The sequence below is a fragment of the Glycine max genome, chromosome 19 (assembly GCF_000004515.6).
Source record: "Glycine max cultivar Williams 82 chromosome 19, Glycine_max_v4.0, whole genome shotgun sequence".
NCBI lineage: Eukaryota > Viridiplantae > Streptophyta > Magnoliopsida > Fabales > Fabaceae > Glycine > Glycine max.
In genome coordinates, this window is record NC_038255.2 from 42,090,764 (window position 1) to 42,112,458 (window position 21,695).

Sequence of the window (21,695 nt, forward strand, 5' to 3'; positions counted from 1 at the left end):
ATCAGAAAATTACATTAAGAACTGGATGCAAAATTCAAAACGAGATGTGTACCTAGGAGCCTACTTGAATGGGTAACTTAAACTCAACAAATGAATTTAAATAATGTATAATAGTATAATAACATATATTGGTCTCCACTGCAGTGCACATTGGCAAATGGTCGTCATTTTGCCTAAGGAAAATGTTGTCATTTGGTTTTGTTCGTTGCATAATAAGCCAGACAACTACCTCAAAGGCATAATTAATAGGTCAGTGTTGTTTTTTAATATATTTGCATTAGCATTAGTCAGGTAAATCAAAATTTTAAATGTACAATAAGAATCTATGTTTGTATTCAATAGTGCTTTGAAAGGACTTGACGATACTCAACAAAGTAAATCCAAGACTCCTGCTAGGTGGATTGTTGTTAAAGTAAGTTATTTAAACAATATGTTTTCACTTATATTTTAGTATTGTGTAGACTAATTTGTACTGAACGTTGCATATCTAAATTTCATAATGTATTTAGTGTAATAGACAAAAAGGAAGCACTGAGTGTGGGTATTACGTCATGCATTGGATGTCAACTATAATCTTAGAAAATTTCCAGAATAATTGGGAAATGGTAATTTTTAATTCACCAAATTTCATATTATTATGATTGCTAATATATTATTAACTTATGTTTTATTATATCATGCAGTATTTCACTGATCCTAGACCATTGGAACCAGAAAGATTGAAGGCGCTTCGCAACCAGTGGGCAAAGTACTATTTGAAAGTGAAAAATGAAACTTAGGATGTTTAGACAATCTTGTAATTGTAGTTTATATTTACTTACTTAATTTACAATTCATGTTTCAACATTAAATATGTTTTAAATTCATAGTAATTAGTAAATTTCTTATTGAATTTTCTGGTAAAAACTGTTTCAAAACAGAATGAAAATTATATGTTGTGTGGTCTGATTTTAAAATTTGCAGGTTATTTTTGGGATTTATTGAAAAAACAGACATCATGTTAAAAATAAATTTCTAAAACAACATCGGTCTTTAAAAAAACTGATGTGAAATGTTACTTACAACATCAGTTTTTTTAAAAACTGATGTTAAATGTCACTTACCTCAACATTTTTTAACATCGGTTTTTAAAAAACCGATGTTACATGTCACTAACAACATCAGTTTTTTTAAAAATCGATGTTGATTTATAGATTTATAACTTTTTTTTCTTCATAATTCATATCATATAACATCGCCTATTTAAATAACCGATGTTAAATATCACTTACAACATCAGATTTTTAAAAAACTGATGTGAAATGTTACTTACAACATCAGTTTTTAAAAAACCGATGTCACATGTCACATTTAACATTGGTTATTTAAAAAACCGATGTTAAATGTCACTTACAACATCAGTTTTTTAAAAAACCGATGTTGATTTATAGATTTGTAATTTTTTTTCCATAATTCGTATCATATAACATCGCCTATTTAAAAAACCGATGTTAAATGTCACTTACAACATCAGTTTTTTAAAAAACCGATGTTAATTTATAGATTTATAATTTTTTTTTTCATAATTCGTATCATATAACATCGCTTATTTAAATAACCGATGTTGTATTTATTAGTTAACATCGGTTTTGAAAAACCGATGTTAATGATACTACTTTCCACATCGGTACTTTCAACATCAATTAATAACTGATGTTGAAAGTCTTAAATAATCGATGTTAAAACCTTATTTTCTAGTAGTGTTTATAGCGAGTTCACAAAATATAATATCTTCATTGAAAGTTTACAAAAAAAATTGTTTTTTTTTTTTACTTTTACTTTTAAAGCATGGCCTATGCAAAACTCTACAATTTTTTTCCTCTAGCTCTGCTATTGCTTATAAACAACTTGTTTTATCACTCCTTATGTATAGCCTGAGACCAGAGTTATTATACATATTTTCATTTGAATTGCTCATTTTTTTTAGTTACAATGCTACATTGACCATATTCATTTTGGGCACTCCACTATTATGTTTGGTTGTTCCTTGACTGTAGCATTCTCTTAATATACATAGTCTAGATTCAAACTTTGTAAACCCAAGGAAGTTGTAGGTCTAAAAGACTATATCTAGAGTTCAAAGTTCACACAATTTGGTATATGAAACACAATATTTGGATGGTGAAAAATTCAAAATCATTCCCTTATTATTTGATTAATGATTTTTTCTTTATAAGGGATCCAGGATACAAGTTAACAAAGCTTAGTTACAAACCTGAATTGTTGTAATTAACAATAACCAATCAGGAGGATTGCACCCTAAAAATTTGTAAATATCAATTTATTAAATACAATATGTGTTGACAACAAGCATCGATGAATATACTAGATAAAGTAAATTGAGAAAATTGTATCCTAATTTATAAACAGAGGAAGCAACAAGTAGGAAATATCTCAAATGCAGGATATGTCTAATGCACACATAGTACATCAAACAAACACAAAGAACTATTGCACAGTAAAACAAATGAGATCAAACTATTTCTGTATTGAGATACATATTTCGAAGAAAACATACCACGATGACAAGCCCAATAGATAGTAGGGGAGAGTTTTGAGATTTAGATTGGATAGATGCAACAAATGGTATACTTCCACCATCATCACCTAATCGACGCGAGTTCGGAACCAATGCCACCACCGACAGCGTTGAGGACAAGGAAGCCCTGGAGACCAGTGTAGTTGTCTGCGAGTTTCCGGATACAACCCAAACATAGATCTACGATCTCTTTACCAACTAAAATTTGGGAAAATCAAAATTAGGTCAGAGAAATTGAAAAGCGTGGATTTCTAGTGGTGAGAGAAAACAACAAGAAGAAGAAGCTTTGACGTGATGACAGTTCTAATAAAATTGGTGTTAAGTATCTTATTTCAATAACGGTTTTAACCAAAATCATCTTCAAACAGATAATTTTCACAAGACTGTCTTTGAAAATTTACAATTATTTATAAAAATATCACTGTATTTTTTAAGACATTAGTTTTATAGAATCATCTTTGTTCTCATGTCGTAGAATAACATTTTTATAGTAGTGTGTAACATGCATATGGGGTATCACTGAGTAAAAGAAAGTTCTCCACTTTGCAGTTTGCACCCATATATACACAAAATAATAAGAACAAGTTATGTGTGGAAGTGGATCTTACACCATGCAACAACTTATGCCACATAGTAAACTAAGAACGATTGGCATGAACCGAACAAATTAAAGCGTTGTCCCGCAAATAACTTTTCACTCAACATATTTAGAAAAAATCCCATGTCTTGTCATATATATATATATATATATATATATATATATCCAACTAATTAAGTTAAAATACTGCAGTGGTCATATAATTTCCCATCCATACTAATTTTGCTCAATTTATAAAATGTTGCTTTCGATATATAATTAATTTTCTCACTATATACATACATAACTTTCATGCACGCATGTATGGTTAATTATCCTACATGGCTAGCTTTTAACACGTGATAACGTGCTTTTGACATCTTATTGTAACCAGAACCAAATTACTATAGCTTCCATAGGGCATGTAACAACAATTCAGTGCCAAAATCACGTACCTAACCAGCAGTTAGGTCACACATCATATCAGTTTACAGTAGATGATAGCAAATTAAAACTGGAAAACTTTTGTTTCAAAATAAATTTTTCCATATACATCCAACATCAACAACAAAGATTAGTTTGATCGGTTATATATGTGGTCCCCTTTAACGTTGCTAAAACTACTAACATTAGTTACTATCAGACAATGATGACGTAGGACAACCATTATACGATACCAATCTTAGTTTTGAGACAAATAAGATGCACTCTCTACAAGAATCTCATCCCAATAAAGGAGGAATATATGTATAAATGCTGAAGGGGGATGCAACCATACGGGGGCCTAACACTCATCGCTGATTTTGGTGCATCACATTCATATAGTCCTTCCCTAGCTAGCTAATTGCTTATATATTGTGCATTTCATGCTACAAAAATTGGAAATAAAAAAGACAAGGGTGTGAAGAGGGTCGAGAGAGACGAATATGAGAAGGCAAATAAAGGAGGGGACAAGAATATATGCGCCTAGCTTATTGCACACTTTGAAAAGCTAGGTCAATGGCCTAACCACGAATGCGCTTGGATAATCCACTTTGCATTCCTTTGCGGTTGGTCTAAATTGGCCAATCAAAGGGAAAACCTTTATAAAATTATCAATTAATGTGTATTTTTTTAAAGTATAGAATTTGAAACCTTAAATGCTAGCTAGTTAGCTAGATCTCATTATGCTCGTTCTATGTTTATGGATCGTTTACTTAAGCATGGATTTATAATTATTAAACTTTTTAAGGAAGAAAGGCAATGGATTCTCTTGTATGGGTCAAACTAATTGTTCAGCAAAGGTTGAGTTTTGGGTTTTGACCATGCTAGTGCTATTTTTTTTTATTCCTTTGGCTTTACGCGCTTCACCAATCGAAATGAAAGTGTGCAATAACAGGACTAACACATAGACCACGCAATATATAGGTCTGTCCTGAAATTAAATATTATGGCTATTTACTTAGGGTTTTGTAATTAACATGACACGTATTACAAAATATAGTATTATTCATCTTAATTACTTAAAAAATATTAATCTTTTTATATTTTAAAAATATCAAATGCTTTTATTTTAATAATGTTTATGTTTTAATTTTTTAACATGTGCCATAAGAGACACGTATTATCCTAAAGTTAATTGCAAAGCATGCACGGACCGAAAAGGAAACTAAAGATGCATTGATTCCATTTATGCATTACTACTTAACTATGGATGGTGGAGATATAATTTTGGAAGCGTGACTTTAATTAAGCTAATTTTAACCCTCTTAAAGCAGCACTTGCGACGCTAGCTTAGATCCCAAGATAAGAAAAATCATCATTAATAACTAACTTCTAACATGGGAAATATGAGGGAGATTGCAGATTGGAATATCTGTTTGTGGCATCATGACATGCAAAACCCGCGCTTTTTAAAACTTAGATTGATGTCTACGTAATGCGACAGTTTTTGCCTCCATTTAATCCAATGAGCGGTTACCACTTACCAAAGAAATTTTTAATTTAAGTAAAACATCTAATAGGATCGAGAATTGGAATCCCTGGCCTGAATTGTAACTTTATGCTTTTAGCGCACCTTATGGCTGCTTACATAATCAACTTTTGGGCTTTTAGACTTATTACACGTAGCATCCCTCCGTTTTAGAATTAGAATCATTACTTTTAACCTCCTCTCTCAAACATTGTTAATATTCCGTTAGTTATTTAAAAAAAATTGATAAGGTCCAATTAAAATAAACTGAGATCATAACTAAATAAGTGGAAAAAAAATCTAAAGATAATAACTTGAACCAGCAATAGCGAAGAAATACAACTATCTCTCTCTCTTGCTCGGTCTCGTTTACTCTCACGCTAAGTAAATTTGTTTCTGTTTATTTTTATTTTTAGCATGTTTTAATTAAACTGCATTAATATTTAAATCTTCTAGAATAAAAATGAGAAGTTATTTTAATTGCACTGATAGTTTTTACATAATGAATATGAGTAAGAATCAAGAAGTATAAAATTTGACATTTATCTATTTTTAACATATTTTAATTTGATTAGATGGATATTATATTTGTAATGTTAATATGCTTTCATGTTAGATAATATTTAATTAATTAATTGCATAATACGAAATTGGCAATAGGTGTTATCTTTTATAGTTAGTTGCTTGTAATGGTTTGTTTGTAAATTATATTGAATATGTTTCCATATTAAACTCATAGAAGCAAACACTCAATAAATTTAATATTTGATTTATAGATATTTTGTTTATTTGAATAGAATAGTTGCACATTGTTGTTACCTTTGGTGGCGGGTTGTTTTGATGATATCTTATATAGTTGCCAATTTCATCAAAACATTTCTAGTTGACTTTGGTTGTAGAATCTTTTCCTATTAACTTAAATTTGATCTCTTAAGAAGTAACAACATGTGGTATCATTCTTCTTCTGCGTTTATATAGAAAATATATTGTTCAATATATAATAGTGTTTATCTATTAGCAGATTCTCAATATCTTATTTAGTTTTTATGAACCTTTGAATATCTCACAATTTAATTCAATTTAATTTTTTTGGTTAGTTCTCAATTTAACATGTGTTTGAAAAATTATTTTCACTCAACTCAATCATATAAACTTCAATATTTGATTTAGTTTCTATGCACCATTAAATATGTCACGTTTCAATTTCATTATATTCTTTAAGTCAAACCTATATTAAACATGTGTTTGAAAAACCTTCTCTCTCAAGTCTCAACTCATATGGCATATGAATGACTTGCTTCATTATTTTTTCCATCATAAATTCATCACAATCCACCAAAACATTTGTATAGGAAATGTTTGTATTTACAACAAACGAGTACAAATATCCTAATGTTTATAACTTTAGACCTAATAATCATAACAAGAGTGAAGTATGATCATAGTATGTAGGAAAATGTTTATAAAATACAATGGCAAAAGAGAAATCAAAATTTGATACACAAATACATTTTAGATTATATATTTAACAAAGTGGCTAAATGTGTAACAAAACATGAGAATGTTATAACTGATAACGTAACTGAACTAAGATTATAACATATGCTTTAAGAATATGTTATTTTGATTTAGAATTTAATTATCTACCGATTTCAATTTTCAAATTTTGAAAATTATAATTTGAGTTTTAATAATTTTTAAAAGAAATAACTTGATATTACGTTTATATATCTTTAGAGTAAATTACACATATATTTTTTAAGGTTTAAAAAAATTACACATATCTCATTTCTTTTTTATAAAATCTACACATATCTCGTTTATATATCTTTCTTCTATTTTTAAAACTTATACAAATCCCATAAATATTGCCTAAACATTTGACCGCAACAAGTCATGTGCATTGACATTTTTTATTAAAAAATGTTAAAATATATTTTTCATTCTTATAAATATGAAAGTGCTTGAAATTCATCATTGTAAATTTTTTTATCTATTTTTTATATTCGTAAAATTTAAATATTACTTTTTGTCGGAAGCTAGGTTTAGATAAATCTACACTTATATGTATTTTGTTATAAAAAGTGTCGGATTTTTCAATTTTTTACGTATCTTTTTTAGCCCTTTTGTATATCAAAATTATCTTGAATTGTTATTATTGAATACTTACACGACATTTATGGGATTTGTATAAAATTTCAAAAACAAAAGAAAAATGTGTGTAATTTTCTCAAACCTTAAAAGAAATATATATAATTTTTTTAAACCTGATAAGACATATAGGTAATTTTCTTAAATCTTAGGAGAAACATGTGTATATTTTTTAAAAGGAGGAAAGATAAGTGTAATTTAATCAAAAATATGTTTAAGTACATGTAATGTAATAATTTCATAAATACATAAAAAAATATAAATATAAAAAAATATAGTATATTTGTTAACTAATATGGTGAGACATAATTGACAAATAACTTTATCCTTTAATTATGTGGTAAAAAAATAATCTTTCACTCTCAAGCCAAAAATATCCCAAGGTAAAAAATAATAACATCATATATTTGTAAGAAAAAATTGTGTATAAGTTAAATTCAGATTAAATTAGATCAATTTTTAGAATAAAATCCCAATCAGATTCAATTTAATAAAAAAATCAGTTTCAGATTTTTTTTATTTTCAATTTTTTAAATCTTTTTTTTTAATTTTTATTAGATTAGATTATTGTACATACTATCACATAAAAAAGGGAAATAAAAAATCATGGTAATTTCATTTTCTTTCTCCTTCCGTGCCCATTACTTCTTTGTTTGGCTTTTGAAGTTTGAACAGTATTTGCCTATTTGGTTTGCCGCTCCAAATCCCAATACACTCACTGTTGGTGACTCATAAAGGCACCGTCTTTGGATTCTCTTCCACTTCGTCTCTGCGACGCAAAAATGGGTCGAAAACGAGCTTCCAAAAACAGCGACAGGGTTCAAGCGTTGGTACGTGGAAGCTACGATCATGTCTCTGGACTATTCTTATGCTTCTCTATTCATCACGCTTTTCTCTAATGATCATTGATTTTCTGTTTTCCTTTTGTTGAACGTTTCGAAAGTTTCTCTGTATCTGTGTCATGCTTGTTTGCTTGCTTGGTTTCACTGTGTTCCTATTATCGCTGTATTTTTATGGGAAATTTTTTATTTTTTTTATTTTTATAGCCTTTGGTGTTGGCTGCATGCATACACTTAAGGCTTTGGTTGGGTAAGGGTTTTATATTTTTGAATAGATGGATGGATATTGGTGAAATCGTGTGATTAGGAGGAAAAATGTAAGCTTGCAATATGTACTTGATTGCATTTGTGGGTGTGATATGCCAAGTTTATCACTTTTTGTACTTTCTACGGTGAAAAGTTGATTTTTTTCTCTTTACCTTTTCGAGAAAAAATATTTTATGGTCTAATATCACCACGGGTTCATGGTTCTGGTCAATCTTCACATGTCTTAAGAAAAATAGTTAATAAAATTTGTTAGGGTGTCACTGTGATAACTAACAGATGATGGTGATCATACAATAATTTCTCCCTTTTGGAGGCTGTTTCCAAAGAAACGTTATCAACTACAGGGTGTTCTTTTAGGTGCATGTGTGTCAAGACAAGTGTTTGATGTTATTTTAACTTTCATCGTGCGTATTTTACAAGTATGTTATTTGCTCACCACTGAATTTTTTTATTTTTGTTGAAGCCTACTGTTGTGGAACCACAGCCTTCCAATGGAAACATACAACTGCCAAGGGCACTAGAATCTCAGCTTGAAATCCCACTCCCTGGGCTTACCTCACCGAAGCATCCAAATTTGTTGGTGGGTAGAGCGGAAATGCGTCATGCAAAAAGCCCGGCGCAGGAGCAAGTGAACCAAGACCATGGGCATCAAAAGAAGCCTCCTACACCTGCTAAGAAAAAAATCAAATTCTGTGGTGCATCTGTGAGGCGATCAGAACGCATTAAAAGTTCAGTTGTCAATCACCCTAACACCAATTGTTACATTGAAGTCGTTGAGGATTTAACTGTTAGTGATGGTGAGAAAGATGAAGCAGATACTCAACTGGAGCAGGTATTGTTGGCAGAGCCAGAGATGGAGTTCGAGCTGCCGCTGGAGCACGAGCACGAGTCCGAGCCAGAGCTGGCAGATAATTTGGGAGAGAAGAAGAGTTGGAAAGAAAAAGTTGACTGTGCCTTGCAAAGAATAGAAGCTCTTGATAAGACAGTAGAATTGTTGAAATCCAAGGTATTTTACAAGTTTGTATTCAAGACTCCGTGTGGTTGTTATTTTTCCTGTGATTTGTTGCTTGTCTCATTGATTTACATGCTGAACATGTAACAGGTAGATGAGAATATTGCCTTTTGTGAAGCCCCGTCTATGGCATCTATAAGTTACAAGAGCATGTATATTGACTCACAGAAGAAGGTTTTATTTTTTTCCAATTTAATTTTCTAATACATCTTTTAAGCTTTATCCTCTTTGTTTTTGGTATGATATTCATCTATATTTTTTTATGTTGTTTATTGCCTCACATATATATGCAGATTGAAGCTTTAACAGTTGAAAATCAACGACTAAATGGAAAGCTGGAAAATGCTCTTGGCAAAATTGAAGCGGTATGTTTCAACATTAATATTCCTCCTCCATTTTGATTCTTATTATGGCATAAGGCCTTTTTATTCGATATCATAATCTATCTCTGGCAAAACTCCTGTTTTTCCTCTTCTTTATCATTGGTTATCATTATTGTTGATCATTTGAAGAAATATCTTTTTACACGAACGATTATCTTGTGTTTCTTTCATTAAACTGTTGCCTCTAGTTTTGGATCAAGAACCCTACTTGAGATGGATAAACATTTCGCAAAATGGTTCTTGTGGTTGCGACAACAATACAATGATTTCTTTTTGTCCTGTAATGTACCTCTGACTAACTATCCTTGATGACTCTACATTGTAGTACGAAAAAGAGATCCGTGTTTTAGTGGATGTATTGGATAAAACGAAGGATGCTGTTAAGGATACTATGATTACAAATGTGGCAAAAACTATAGAAGCCGCTGTTAATGTATCAACTCAAGCAATGCAAATCCACAATGCGTGCTCTGCTTCTGCAGTTAAGAGAAAGAGAAATGAAAACTGAAGTAGGAAGCTAATGCTGCACGACTTATTCTTATGTATTGTAAAAAGTAGACACTTGACACCTAATGTGCTTGACCAGCTGACCTTGAGCCTGTGGTGCTTTTTAACCTTTTTTGCATGGATTTCTGCTTGTTAATGTGGTCATTTTAAATTCTCTGATTTTCATGTGTCTCTAGTTTTACCTGATGGTGCATAAAATTCATACATTCTGTTTTTGCGTTTTGTTTTTGTAGTATTGTTAAGTATTAATAGGAGAAAGAAATAGTTAGGCTTTAATGTTTTAAATCCTTAGATATGTTATGATAAATGGTTGTTCTGTCATCGTTGCTATGTCACTCTCTAGATAAGAAGCAGAACGCGCCATCACCTACAGCCCTTACCACTAGATCCCTCATGCTTTTCTTGACATAAGGTTATTGCTAAATCTGAACCACCTCCATCTTGTTTATAACTCAATGATGATCTAGCCCAAGGTTTATGGGGTGGTGTAAAATGTAAATATGCCAAAATTAGTCGAGTTCTTTGGGCTCAAGTTTACCTAAGTATGGATAAATAGAAGGTGAAAAAAAATGGCAGCATGTATGGAGCACATGTCGCTGCTGAGCATGTCTGTTCACCATCCGGGAATTAAGAGTGCCCGAAGAAGTGCGTTTTTGGTTCAATATGTTTGCGTGGAATAATTATTTAAGAGTTCAACACCTATATATTGAGTTTTACACCTTGATTCAATTATAAATTAAAAATTATTGTATGAATTATTTTAAGATAATTATTTAAAAAGTCAACAAATTTATCATATATTATAGATTATGATTGGATGATAGTAAAAAATTTATTATTATTTAATTGTCCATTTTTAATTCTTTATAGGAATATCTTTTCAATTAGGAAACTTTTATTAAAATCAAGGTGTGGAAGTATCGGTAACATTAAATGCTATTCTTTTTTTTTTAAAAAAAAAAAGAAAAATCACTCTTGAATCCTTAACTAAACCTATTTTGGAAAACAGTAAAAATAGAAAGCCATCAATTTAATTCCTAAAATTAGCATTGCCAATCAATTTAGTATTTAATGTATTGAAAAACGAAAATTGTCCTTTTTTTAATAGAATAAGCAGTTTTGTTTTACTTTTCTAATATATTTGTATACATATAAAAAAAAATAGACAATGGCATGAGTGTGTTGCAACAATTCACAATGCCAAATTTTGTTACCTTTACCTTCTCTCTTCAGCAAGCTTTTCCTCTTCACCTTCTTCAATGAAATCAATGCTCTCTTCATCCACAAGAGAATTGAAGAATTTTTATACCATATCAGAAATTTGAGAGGTAAAGCATGATATAGGCTTAAAGTGGCCACACATAATAGAGTCCAAAGCATGAAGGGAATATACACATGTTTATCCTATCAATCGGTTTATATACCAATCCAGAAACAACCATTTGCTGCCTAACTAACAGTTCCATTTGTTTCTTGCTGTCAAGTGACTACTCAGGTATTTACAATTCACAAACCACTTATGATTATGTGATAATTCATTTGCCATCACTTTTAAATAAAGAAGAACCCCCCCATATGCCAAACTCGAAGAAGTCCTCAAAACCAAAAAAACAAAGAACATATTTATGTAAATAGTTATATTTATTAGCTAGAGAAGGATGTTGGATTCATATTCCTTAATTTCAATTATCACATTATTACAAGCATAAATGTATTATTTATGAACAGTGATGGACACTATATTATATTAGATGAGAAAAGAATTTATTTTTGGCGGAAATAAGAGGAATTTTAGCAGCAGCATCATTACAAGGGGTGTTATGATGGTGCCTAATATTATAGTTTTCTCCTCACCATCAAGTGAAACACAAAACTTGCTGATATCGTTCATGGGTGTTTTTGGTTCTCCATTCTGAGTTTACTCTTCTCCATCATCAATCGAAGCAGAAAACTTGCAGATATGGTTCCTGCGTGTGTGTGTTGGTTCTCCATTTTCGTCTTCGTCGCCATCTCCATCCCTTGTCTCTTCTGGAATTGTTGGCGGCGGAGACGAGAAGTCTAAGTACATTCCCTGAAGAGCATGCTCATATGACTCATCAGAGAGATCTTGTGAGGCAAGTTGGTGGTACTCCACAAGCTGATGAAGACATTGATTTTCTCTGACCAGATTTGCATTTTCATTGGCCAGTCTGGACTTCTCAGCAAGAAGTGCTTCCAGCTGAAGCCTCACCTGCAGCCACCAAAGCCCCCACCCACAAAGATTAGTTTGTGCTATATCTAACACATTTTCTAATATTAGTTAAATTTATTGAAAACTACAAAATCACAAGTCACGTTCATTAAATAAGAAGAACCATAATTCAATAAATTTCAACCAAACGTGTGTGTGTTTTAGAATGTGTTGCCTAATTAATCATAGCAATGGCATGGTTTATAAGATAATTCCCTTTACCAGATCATCTTCTTCAGGTCTAACTCCTTTTGCAAATCCATCACGCAGTCTCCTGTTCTCCTCTTCAAGTAAACCACACCTTTCTTGCATAAAACAGAGATCTGATTTAATGGACTTCAATTCTCTTGCTAGTGAGGCCGCTTTCGTTGCCATTGAAACTGCAAGCTGGAATGTGCAAATAAATAACAATTAGCATGAAACTTCATCAAACCAACTCACTAATAGTTAGTAGAAAGAAACACCTACATTTTTAGCTTTCTTGATGTTCGTATCCATCATTTTTTTCCCATTCTCCTCCTTTTGTGAGTCAACAGCATTCTCTTCAGAGACATCATTAGGGTCAAATTTCCTTTTCATTCCTTGCTTTGACTCCTCCTCCTCTTTCTGTTTCTCCCCCGAATCCTCTTTGTTTTCCACCTTATCATATTTGCTGTGGAATATGTCAGTTAATGTGGGTGGATTCGCCAATTCCCTAGCACCCTGGAAAAAAAAACAGCTAGAATTTTAATAACAAGGGGTCTTCATTTAATTGTAGTAATCTTTAAAACCTACAGTAACAAAAATCATCAAATGTCACATCTATTAAATTCAAAATTCGATTTAACTGGGCTAGCAAACTCTAAAATCCAATCAACATTAAGTTAGTCAAAACCAATGAAATTAGAGTCAGATATTTTATATTTTTAAGTAATATCTCATATTCAAGTCCTACTTCACAAAACCAATAAATACTTAAATCAAAAGAAACTATATTTGTCCAAATTAGTAGTTGTAGACATACATGAAGGGCATTGTCCAAATTATTGGACAACAGAGAGAGTGTGTGGGCAACTGAGTCAAACCCTCTCATCAGCAACATAGAATCTTCCTTCAACCGGTTGTTGCCTTGTTCATTCTATACATGTAAAAAAGAAATAAAACAAATTAGACTAAGTAATTAATCTAAAATCTTGGCGAATCAATTCAAAATTGAAAGGAAAAAAAAAAATTGATTGTACAAGGTAGTAGCGGAGGACACTAACCGTAGGAGAGTGAGTTGAGGTTTCGGATTGACGAGCATCGAGGAGCGCGTCGATCCTGCTCCTGAGAGTGCTCCAGAAACGTTTATCAGAGGAAGGGCTGAAAAGAGGAGAAGAAAAATAACCCATCACGCGCATCCCCTCCTGTCACCACAAAAAAAAAAAAAAAAAAACACTTCAGATAATATAAAGAAAAAAAAAGACAATTAGCCACGTTTAAGGTTAAGAGAGGCAAGAAACCTGGCTGTTGTTGTGGAGGTCGAGAGGAGAAGGCGGTGTCTCCAACGAGGTTGTCATTCGATCGCGTTATGGCAGTGCTTGGAAGGGAAGAGAAAGAGAGAAAGAGAGAAAGGTAAGGAAGCTTTGCTTAGCTTAACGGCTAGTTTGAAAAAGGTTCTTTGAAAAGGGTAATACGAGGATTTTATTTAAATAGATAGATGGGTCTATAGTTCACGTTAACGTTCGGAAATGTTAGCTTCTTTGGAGTTTTTAATGCGAAGATTAAAACTTAAAAGCGTGACAGCTTTCAACGCGCGGGGCCTATATGTTTTTTGACTTCCCCACACAGTAATTAATGTTTATTAGATTGGCTTTAGATTGGTAAGTAATTAATGATTTAATCTAAAAGTGTAGTTTAGTTTACTTCCCATTTTTGGGAGTATGTAAAGAACAGAGAATTAATATATAATGTACTAAGCTTTTTTTATGATTGATAATGTGATAATCTTAATGTAATAGAAAAAGAAAGAAACATTTAAAAAGAAAAAACAGAAAAAAAAGTCATAAATATAATTTGATCTTTAATTAAACTACTTCTTTTCTTTCTTTTTATGTATCTATTTTAAAAGATAATAAATAAATTAATAAATGTTATTAATGTTTTTTATATTAAAACATTTTAATTTCCTGATATGATATTTATTATTTTTCTTATTTATAATAAATGTATACGTTTTTTTAAAAAATAAATTTAAATAATAACAATTTTTTTCTCATTGCATCATTAAAAAAAAATTGGTTCAAAGGGATGGATAATAAATGCCTCATAACCATTTTTTAACATGCGGTTTGATTTCATCTGAGTTGATTTCAATATAATATCGATTTCAAACTAAATCAAATTGATCTTTTTTGCATATTGATTTGGTTTAATATAGTGAATTTTTTTAAAATTTTATTTACTTTTATATGGCTTTCAAATTTATTTTCAACTTGATAATAATTAATCTAATAATTAATTGAGTCATAGTCAATCCATAAAATGACATTTACAAATCCATGGTAACAAAGATAGAAAGGCCACGGTTGTGATGATAATTACATTACAAACCTCTCATTAAAAAAAAGGACAATAAAAATATCCAGTCAATTATGAATATATTGAACGTCATAGATTCATAATTTAATATAACTAAAATACTCAACACATATAAAATCACATTTACTATTATTATGAAAATTTCAAAATAATGTTACAAATTATAAATCAATATAAGTATATTAAATTTTTAAAACTAAAATCTGGTTGGTGTTTTCAAGGCTTTCGAAACTTAACTAAAAATCACCCCTTAAATAATCAAATTTAGTTTTAAGTTGTTGGCATAAAAGTATTGTCACATATACTGAACACATTTTTATCGTTTTAGGCATATCTTAGTCGTGTTTAACTAAAAGCTTATTTTGTGAGTTATCTTTTGGGCTTCACTTAAATTAACAATATTGAGAAGAAAAAAAACAGCAATGTAAAATAGGTATTTTAGAATAGAAATTAAAAACACTTTAAGATTCATTGTTGATGGTTTTCTTTTTGGGGGGCAACAATACTTCTCTTCTTCATCTGTCTATTGTCTTCATGTGTTTCTGCGCTTCTCTTAAAGCTTATGCAATGATCATTTTCATGGAAGACTAAAGGCTTTTGAGAGTTTATATGATTGACAAAAACCGTCTAAGTTATTTATAATTAAAATTAATAATTATTGTAAATATAAAAATTAATAATCATTGATGAATTAACAAATGATAAAGACTTCCGAAAATTTTCAACAATTAACGATAACTAAACCTTTAATAAATTCCATTAAATTTTTTCCACTAATTTATCAACAAGTTGACCGTTGATAAATTTGGTCGTCCAATATAGATCAATTTATTGAAAGTTGGAGTATCAGATGACTTTTAATTATCCTCAATAGCTTTTAACAGTCAGTTAAAAAAATTAGTGGTAATTGTAATTGCTTATAAGTGTTTTTTCATAAATTTAACAATTTTGCATTTAAATTTCTATTAGAAAATACTTTTACTCAAACCATAACTCATAAGGGAGATGCTAGGTGCACCCAGCAATATTGCTGGTGCACCCAGCAACTTTTATGAATGGACAATTTTGCCCTTTAATAAAAAATTATAAAAAGCGCCCCCCTCTCCGGAAGAAAGTTTTCTGCTGCTGCTCATTCCTTCCGCGAAGCTTCTTCTCCCTTCTCCGCGAACTGCTTCTTCTTCTCCGGCAAGGCAAGCGCGAACCTCGTCTTCTTCTTCTCCGCGAACGAGGTTAGTCTCCCTAACTCCCCTTTGCTTGTATGATACAACATTGTTATAGCTTGTAGCAGTGGAACCTTAGGATAGTTACCTTAGGATAGTAACCTTAGGGTAGAAGACGAGAGGAGAGGACGCCGGAAAAAATGGGGAAAGGAGGCTGACGGCGGAGACTTCCGGAAGACCCGTTAGGGGTTCTTCCGGAAGTTCCGGAAGAACATTTTCCGGAAAGTTTCCGGAAGAAGGGTTCTTCCGGAAGTAACCAAACGTCTTCCGGAAGAACACTTCTTCCGGAAGACTCCCGGAAAAACCTCTTCCGGGAACTTTCCGGAAGAAGTGGTTCATCCGGAAGAATTCCGGAAGACGCGCACTTCCGGAAGAAGTTTCAAATTTCCGGAAGACCTTTCCGGAAGAACCCCTTCTTCCGGAAGGTTTCCGGAAGAACCACTTCTTCCGGAAATGGTTTTTTTTTTTGTGTTTTTTTTTTAAATTTTTTTAAACAGAAATTGTTTTGTTTTTTTTTTAAATGAATTATTTTATTTATTTTGGTTATTTTGTTTTTTAGATTTTATGAAAAATGAAGTTTGGGTTTTTGATGTCATATTTTTTTTATAATTTAAATTGTGTATTTTTACTAAATATTAATTTGTAAATTAATTTTTTTTATAAAAGTAGTTGTGTTTGTTTTTGTTTATTGTTTATTTTTTTAAATTAGTGTTTTTTCTTTAAAAATGAAGTTGTCTATTTTTATAATTAAAGTTGTGTGTTTTGGAAGTTTTATAAAAATACTAACTTTTTATAATTAATTAGTTTATTTTATTATAAATGAAGTATTTTATTTACTAAAAAAATTGTGGATGTTTACTAAATAATTTTTTTTTAGATTAGTTGTTTAATTTTTTTAAAAAATTAAGTTGTGGATGTTTAGTAATGAATTATTTTTATATTAGTTGTGTTTTGTTTTTATAAATGAAGTTGTTTATTTTTTTTAAAAAAAAAATTAACTTGTTGATGTTTACTAACTAATTTAGTTGTGTTTTTTTTTAGAAATGAAGTTTCTTATTTTTTTTTTTTTAAATTAAGAGTTGGATGTTTACTAATTAATTTTTTTTACATTAGTTGTGTTTTTTTTTATAAATGAAGTTGTTTATTTTTTTTAAAAAATTAAGTTGTGGATGTTTAGTAATGAATTATTTTTATATTAGTTGTGTTTTTTTTTTATAAATGAAGTTGTTTAATTTTTTTTAAAAAAAATTAAGTTGTGCATGTTTATTAATAATTTTATTTTACATTAGTTGTTTTTTTTTATATAAATGAAGTTGTTTAATTTTTTTTTTAAAATTAGGTCGTGTATGTGTGAAAATAATTTGATTTAAGTTAGTCTTATTTGTTTATAAATAAAGTTGATTTTTTATAAAGAAAATTGTGTATATTTTGACCGAAAAAAATACGTGTTCGACATGATTTACAGATCATGGCCAGAACACGAGGTTTAGGTCGTGCCATAGGTAGAGTTGTAGGCAGAGATAGAGCTGCTGACGAGGATGCTGGCGATGTTCCCGAGAGGCGTAGGCCTACTGCCTCAGCCCGTAGGCTACGCGTTCATCAGATGACTACGGAGGGACGTGATATGGCTGAGGACGTCGCTGACATGACTGATGATGTCCCTGAGCAGCCTACGGAGGCACCTGAGATGCGTGCGGACGCACAGGGTGCTGATAGTGGTGAGGGGTCAGATGGTGATGATGCTGCAGAGGGATTCCCTGGTGGTCCACGTGACCCGTCAGTGCTCACATCATTTGTCGAGCATGTTGCACATGCCGTGTGGAGTGGACAGGTATTTTAATTTGTTAATTATTTGTCATTGTTTATTTATTTGTTTATGATTAATTTTTTTTAATAATTGTATAATTTGTACTTCAAATCAGGAACGTCCTGATTTGAAGTTAGTGTCACATGGGAGGAAGCTGACACTGATTGGGAGGCCAGTGCCTGAGATTGAAGGCCTGGTGGCTGCCACAGGATTAAGTCCACTGATAGATTGTTCAGTTATTACTGGCGATCCTGGACTTATATCCGCATTTGTGGAGAGGTGGCACAGTGAGACTAGCACCTTCCACCTTCCAGTAGGAGAGCTGACGATCACATTGGATGATGTGTCGTCCATTCTACATTTGCCCATCACTGGCGCCTTGCACAGTTTCCACGCTCTTTCTACGGAGGAGGCCAGATTCTTGCTCACGGAGTTGCTGGAAGTGTCTGCGGAGGAGGCCAGAGCCGAGACAGCACTCACACGTGGAGCATATGTACGATTAGGATGGGTTCGTGACATTTATGAGACCAGATGTCAGGCCCGGCGGTGGATTGTCGCAGCTCGCGCTTATTTGCTGCACCTTGTCGGTTGCACTCTTTTTGCTAATAAGAGTGCAACATACGTGCATGTGGTCCACCTTGACGCTTTCCGGGACCTCGCTCATAGTGGTGGTTACGCTTGGGGGGTTGCCGCGCTGGTTCATATGTACGACCAGTTAGATGAGGCTTGTAGGACCACCACCCGACAGCTTGCGGGGTACTTGACGCTATTTCGGGTAAATTTTGTGTTTATTAATATGTTAGGTTCGATTATGATTTAAACATGTTTTTATGTTATGTTAACCTCAATTATTGTGTAGTGCTGGATCTATGAGCACTTCCCTAGTGTGCATCAGTGCGTGACTGACGACACATACCAGGAGACGTCCCCACGTGCTTCCCGGTGGTTGACGTCGAAGGCGCACATGAAGGGCATCACAGGAGCACCCTACAGGGCACGTTGTGATGGTTTGACCGTCACAGATGTGTCCTGGTTGCCGTACACGGAACATCGGGGTGTTAGGGCGTTTCAGGAGATTTCATCGTTCCAGGGTCAGCTCAGATGGGGTCCTATGATCGTCGCAGTTCGACCGGAGAGGGTGGTACGCCAGTTCGGTTACATCCAGAGCATCCCTCCGCCGCCTGTTAGTGCACGATTGTCACAGGATCAGATAGATGACAGGTGGATGGAGTTTGCGGATCACTTACTACCTGCGGGTCAGCCTTGTTTAGTGCCTGGGCAGGTATCTGCGGATTACATTGAGTGGTTTTTCCGCATATCTCACCCTTTCATGACACCGACCCAGGCAGCTGACCAGCAGAGGGATGCACCAGCTGCAGACCCTGAGGACTACATACAGCCGCCCAGCCCCCAGGTTCCAGTGGCATTTGACCCCCCTCCATATGTGGTAAGATTATTTGCGCGTTTAATGTTTTATGAGTTGTTGTTTATTTTGAATTTCATAATAAATGTTTTTACTGACTTTGACAGGATGATTACGAGGGATATGAGGCGATTGCACAGAGGTTGGAGCGTGTGCTCAACCTTAGGATAGTCACTGCAGGCACAGAGTTATATGACATTATGCAGGACTGCCTAACGATCGCGAGAGGGGGACCCAGTGCTGATGGGACGGTCAGGGCTCGTCAGAGACGCCGCACGGACCATTGATCATTGTATTTATTTTGTTGTGTTGTAGTTGACATGAATATTTGTAATTATTACAATTTTTGTTTAATATAGTTGACGTGTTTTGCACAGTTTATTATTTTATAATATAGTTTGTTATTCCGATTGTTTGTGGTCCTTAAGCGAAGTTTACGGTTGTTTTAAATTTATTTTTAAAAAAAGGGAACCTAGAATCATGAGTTTTGTTTGTAAGAATTACATAAAAAATAAAAGTTTTTAAAATGATTAATAATTCATAAGTGAACCCTTTTTCCATGTTCAAGTACCCATGTTTGTAAGAATTACATAAAAAACATAAGTTTTTAGAATCATGAGTTTTGTTTGTAAGAATTACATAAATGAATCTTTTTTCCATGTTCAAGTACCCATGTTTGGGATTTTTTTGCGTGGGTGTGCCTGTGCCCTGAGACAATGGAGGGCGGCCATTTCTCATGTTTGGACGTCAAAGAATCCAAAAAAAATAGTCCCGTTCCCCAGTTCCGTCAACTAACACGTCAAAACAAAGCCTCAAAATCCAAAAAAATAGGAAATGAACCCTTTTTCCATGTTCAAGTACCCATGTTTGGGATTTTTTTGCGTGGGTGTGCCTGTGCCCGGAGACAATGGAGGGTGGCCATTTCTCATGTTTGGACGTCAAAGAATCCAAAAAAAATAGTCCCGTTCCCCAGTTCCGTCAACTAACACGTCAAAACAAAGCCTCAAAATCCAAAAAAATAAGAAATGAACCCTTTTTCCATGTTCAAGTACCCATGTTTGGGATTTTTTTGCGTGGGTGTGCCTGTGCCCTGAGACAATGGAGGGTGGCCATTTCTCATGTTTGGACGTCAAAGAATCCAAAAAAAATAGTCCCGTTCCCCAGTTCCGTCAACTAACACGTCAAAACAAAGTCTCAAAATCCAAAAAACTACGAAATGAACCCTTTTAACAATTAAATTTTTGGACCACTGAAACAACGCATTCAACTTTATTATGGGAATTAAACACGCCGTAAACATATAAAGGTTACATCAACGAAAAAACAAAAAATTAAACATGACATTCAGTTGTTTAGCGACGTCCCACTGACCTCGTCTTCAACATATTTAGTAAAGACAGCTAAAATTTCTATTGGTCCATATTTTTTCCAGTAGTTAGATTGTACTAACACCTTCAGCAGTTCTTCGTTGGTGATCAGCTCATTTATTTCATATTTTATAACCGTATCTGAATACTCAAACCGAGCTGGTTGACGGAAAAACAATCGTCTTACCGTTTGTGATTCGTGAATTCCAAGAGGGGGGATCCCTTTAGGTGCAACTTGCTTGATTAAATTCTTCAGTTCATCGATGGTACATGTTGAAGGAATTTGAAATTTCTTAGGATTTTTTCCTGTGAACGCGCAACCAACAAATTTGTTCTGCGGTGGCATGTTCCATTTGCCGTTGTAATACAGGATCGCGTCATGAATACGAGGCATAGTGCGTTCAAGTAAGTTTATTATTCCATCTGGTGTTCTTCCAACGGTGCATAATAACTCAATCGGACCAACACAAGAAAATTGATCATTACACATTAACATTGTGTTGACATCGTCATCATTTATCAATTTGATACACTCAAAGCGAATTTGGTTACCTGTATCGGTGAATGGCTTCCGATAGTGAATTTCATCCAAAAATTGTTTGTCGGATAGCTGAAGGGTATTGTGTATTCTGGTTTTTAGGCTTGCAAAATCACACCTATTTGGTACTCGAATGGGCACCGGAGTTGAAGTTTGGAAGTAAACCCCAGTATCATTGTGAATAATCGATCCATTTGGATAAATGAAAGCCAACCTTGAGTTGACAATCGTCTGACTGCTAGTTTCTTCTAGAAATGCCATAGTTTGTGTATCAGTTGGGAGATTA

General features: G+C 32.9%; 2 protein-coding genes across 4 annotated transcripts; one reads left to right on the top strand and one right to left on the bottom strand.

The window, feature by feature from the left end:
• The first annotated feature begins 7,899 nt into the window (after positions 1-7,899).
• On the top strand, positions 7,900-10,424 carry LOC100782596 (uncharacterized). Of its 3 annotated transcripts, none has more exons than XM_006604371.4 (5): positions 7,900-8,108; positions 8,827-9,369; positions 9,466-9,549; positions 9,669-9,740; positions 10,084-10,424. In XM_006604371.4, the coding sequence occupies exons 1-5, from the start codon at positions 8,040-8,042 to the stop codon at positions 10,264-10,266; spliced, it is 951 nt and encodes a 316-aa protein (XP_006604434.1). In that variant the 5' UTR covers positions 7,900-8,039; the 3' UTR covers positions 10,267-10,424. The 3 variants fall into 3 exon arrangements, with proteins under 3 accessions (XP_006604434.1, XP_006604435.1, XP_025982749.1); XM_006604372.4 differs by having other exon boundaries at positions 7,902-8,087; XM_026126964.2 differs by lacking the exon at positions 7,900-8,108 and adding an exon at positions 8,200-8,720.
• Positions 10,425-11,982: 1,558 nt separating this feature from the next.
• On the bottom strand, positions 11,983-14,148 carry LOC100783134 (uncharacterized). Its single transcript, XM_003554202.5, has 6 exons — positions 13,977-14,148; positions 13,740-13,880; positions 13,499-13,612; positions 12,964-13,197; positions 12,718-12,882; positions 11,983-12,495 (listed from the first exon to the last, which is right to left on the bottom strand). Exons 1-6 carry the CDS (start codon positions 14,031-14,033, stop codon positions 12,184-12,186), a joined length of 1,023 nt encoding a protein of 340 aa, XP_003554250.1. The 5' UTR covers positions 14,034-14,148; the 3' UTR covers positions 11,983-12,183.
• Positions 14,149-21,695: the final 7,547 nt, after the last annotated feature.

What these genes read in the sequence shown, in the direction of transcription:
- LOC100782596 (XM_006604371.4), top strand. Translation starts at nt 8,040, where the DNA reads ATGGGTCGAAAACGAGCTTCCAAAAACAGCGACAGGGTTCAAGCGTTG. An exon ending in TACGTGGAAGCTACGATCAT is followed by an intron (nt 8,109 to 8,826) that starts GTCTCTGGACTA and finishes TTTTTGTTGAAG; the next exon opens with CCTACTGTTGTGGAACCACA. An exon ending in ATATTGACTCACAGAAGAAG is followed by an intron (nt 9,550 to 9,668) that starts GTTTTATTTTTT and finishes ATATATATGCAG; the next exon opens with ATTGAAGCTTTAACAGTTGA.
- LOC100783134 (XM_003554202.5), bottom strand. Translation starts at nt 14,033, where the DNA reads ATGACAACCTCGTTGGAGACACCGCCTTCTCCTCTCGACCTCCACAAC. An exon ending in ACCTCCACAACAACAGCCAG is followed by an intron (nt 13,881 to 13,976) that starts GTTTCTTGCCTC and finishes TTGTGGTGACAG; the next exon opens with GAGGGGATGCGCGTGATGGG. An exon ending in GACCTGAAGAAGATGATCTG is followed by an intron (nt 12,496 to 12,717) that starts GTAAAGGGAATT and finishes TGGTGGCTGCAG; the next exon opens with GTGAGGCTTCAGCTGGAAGC.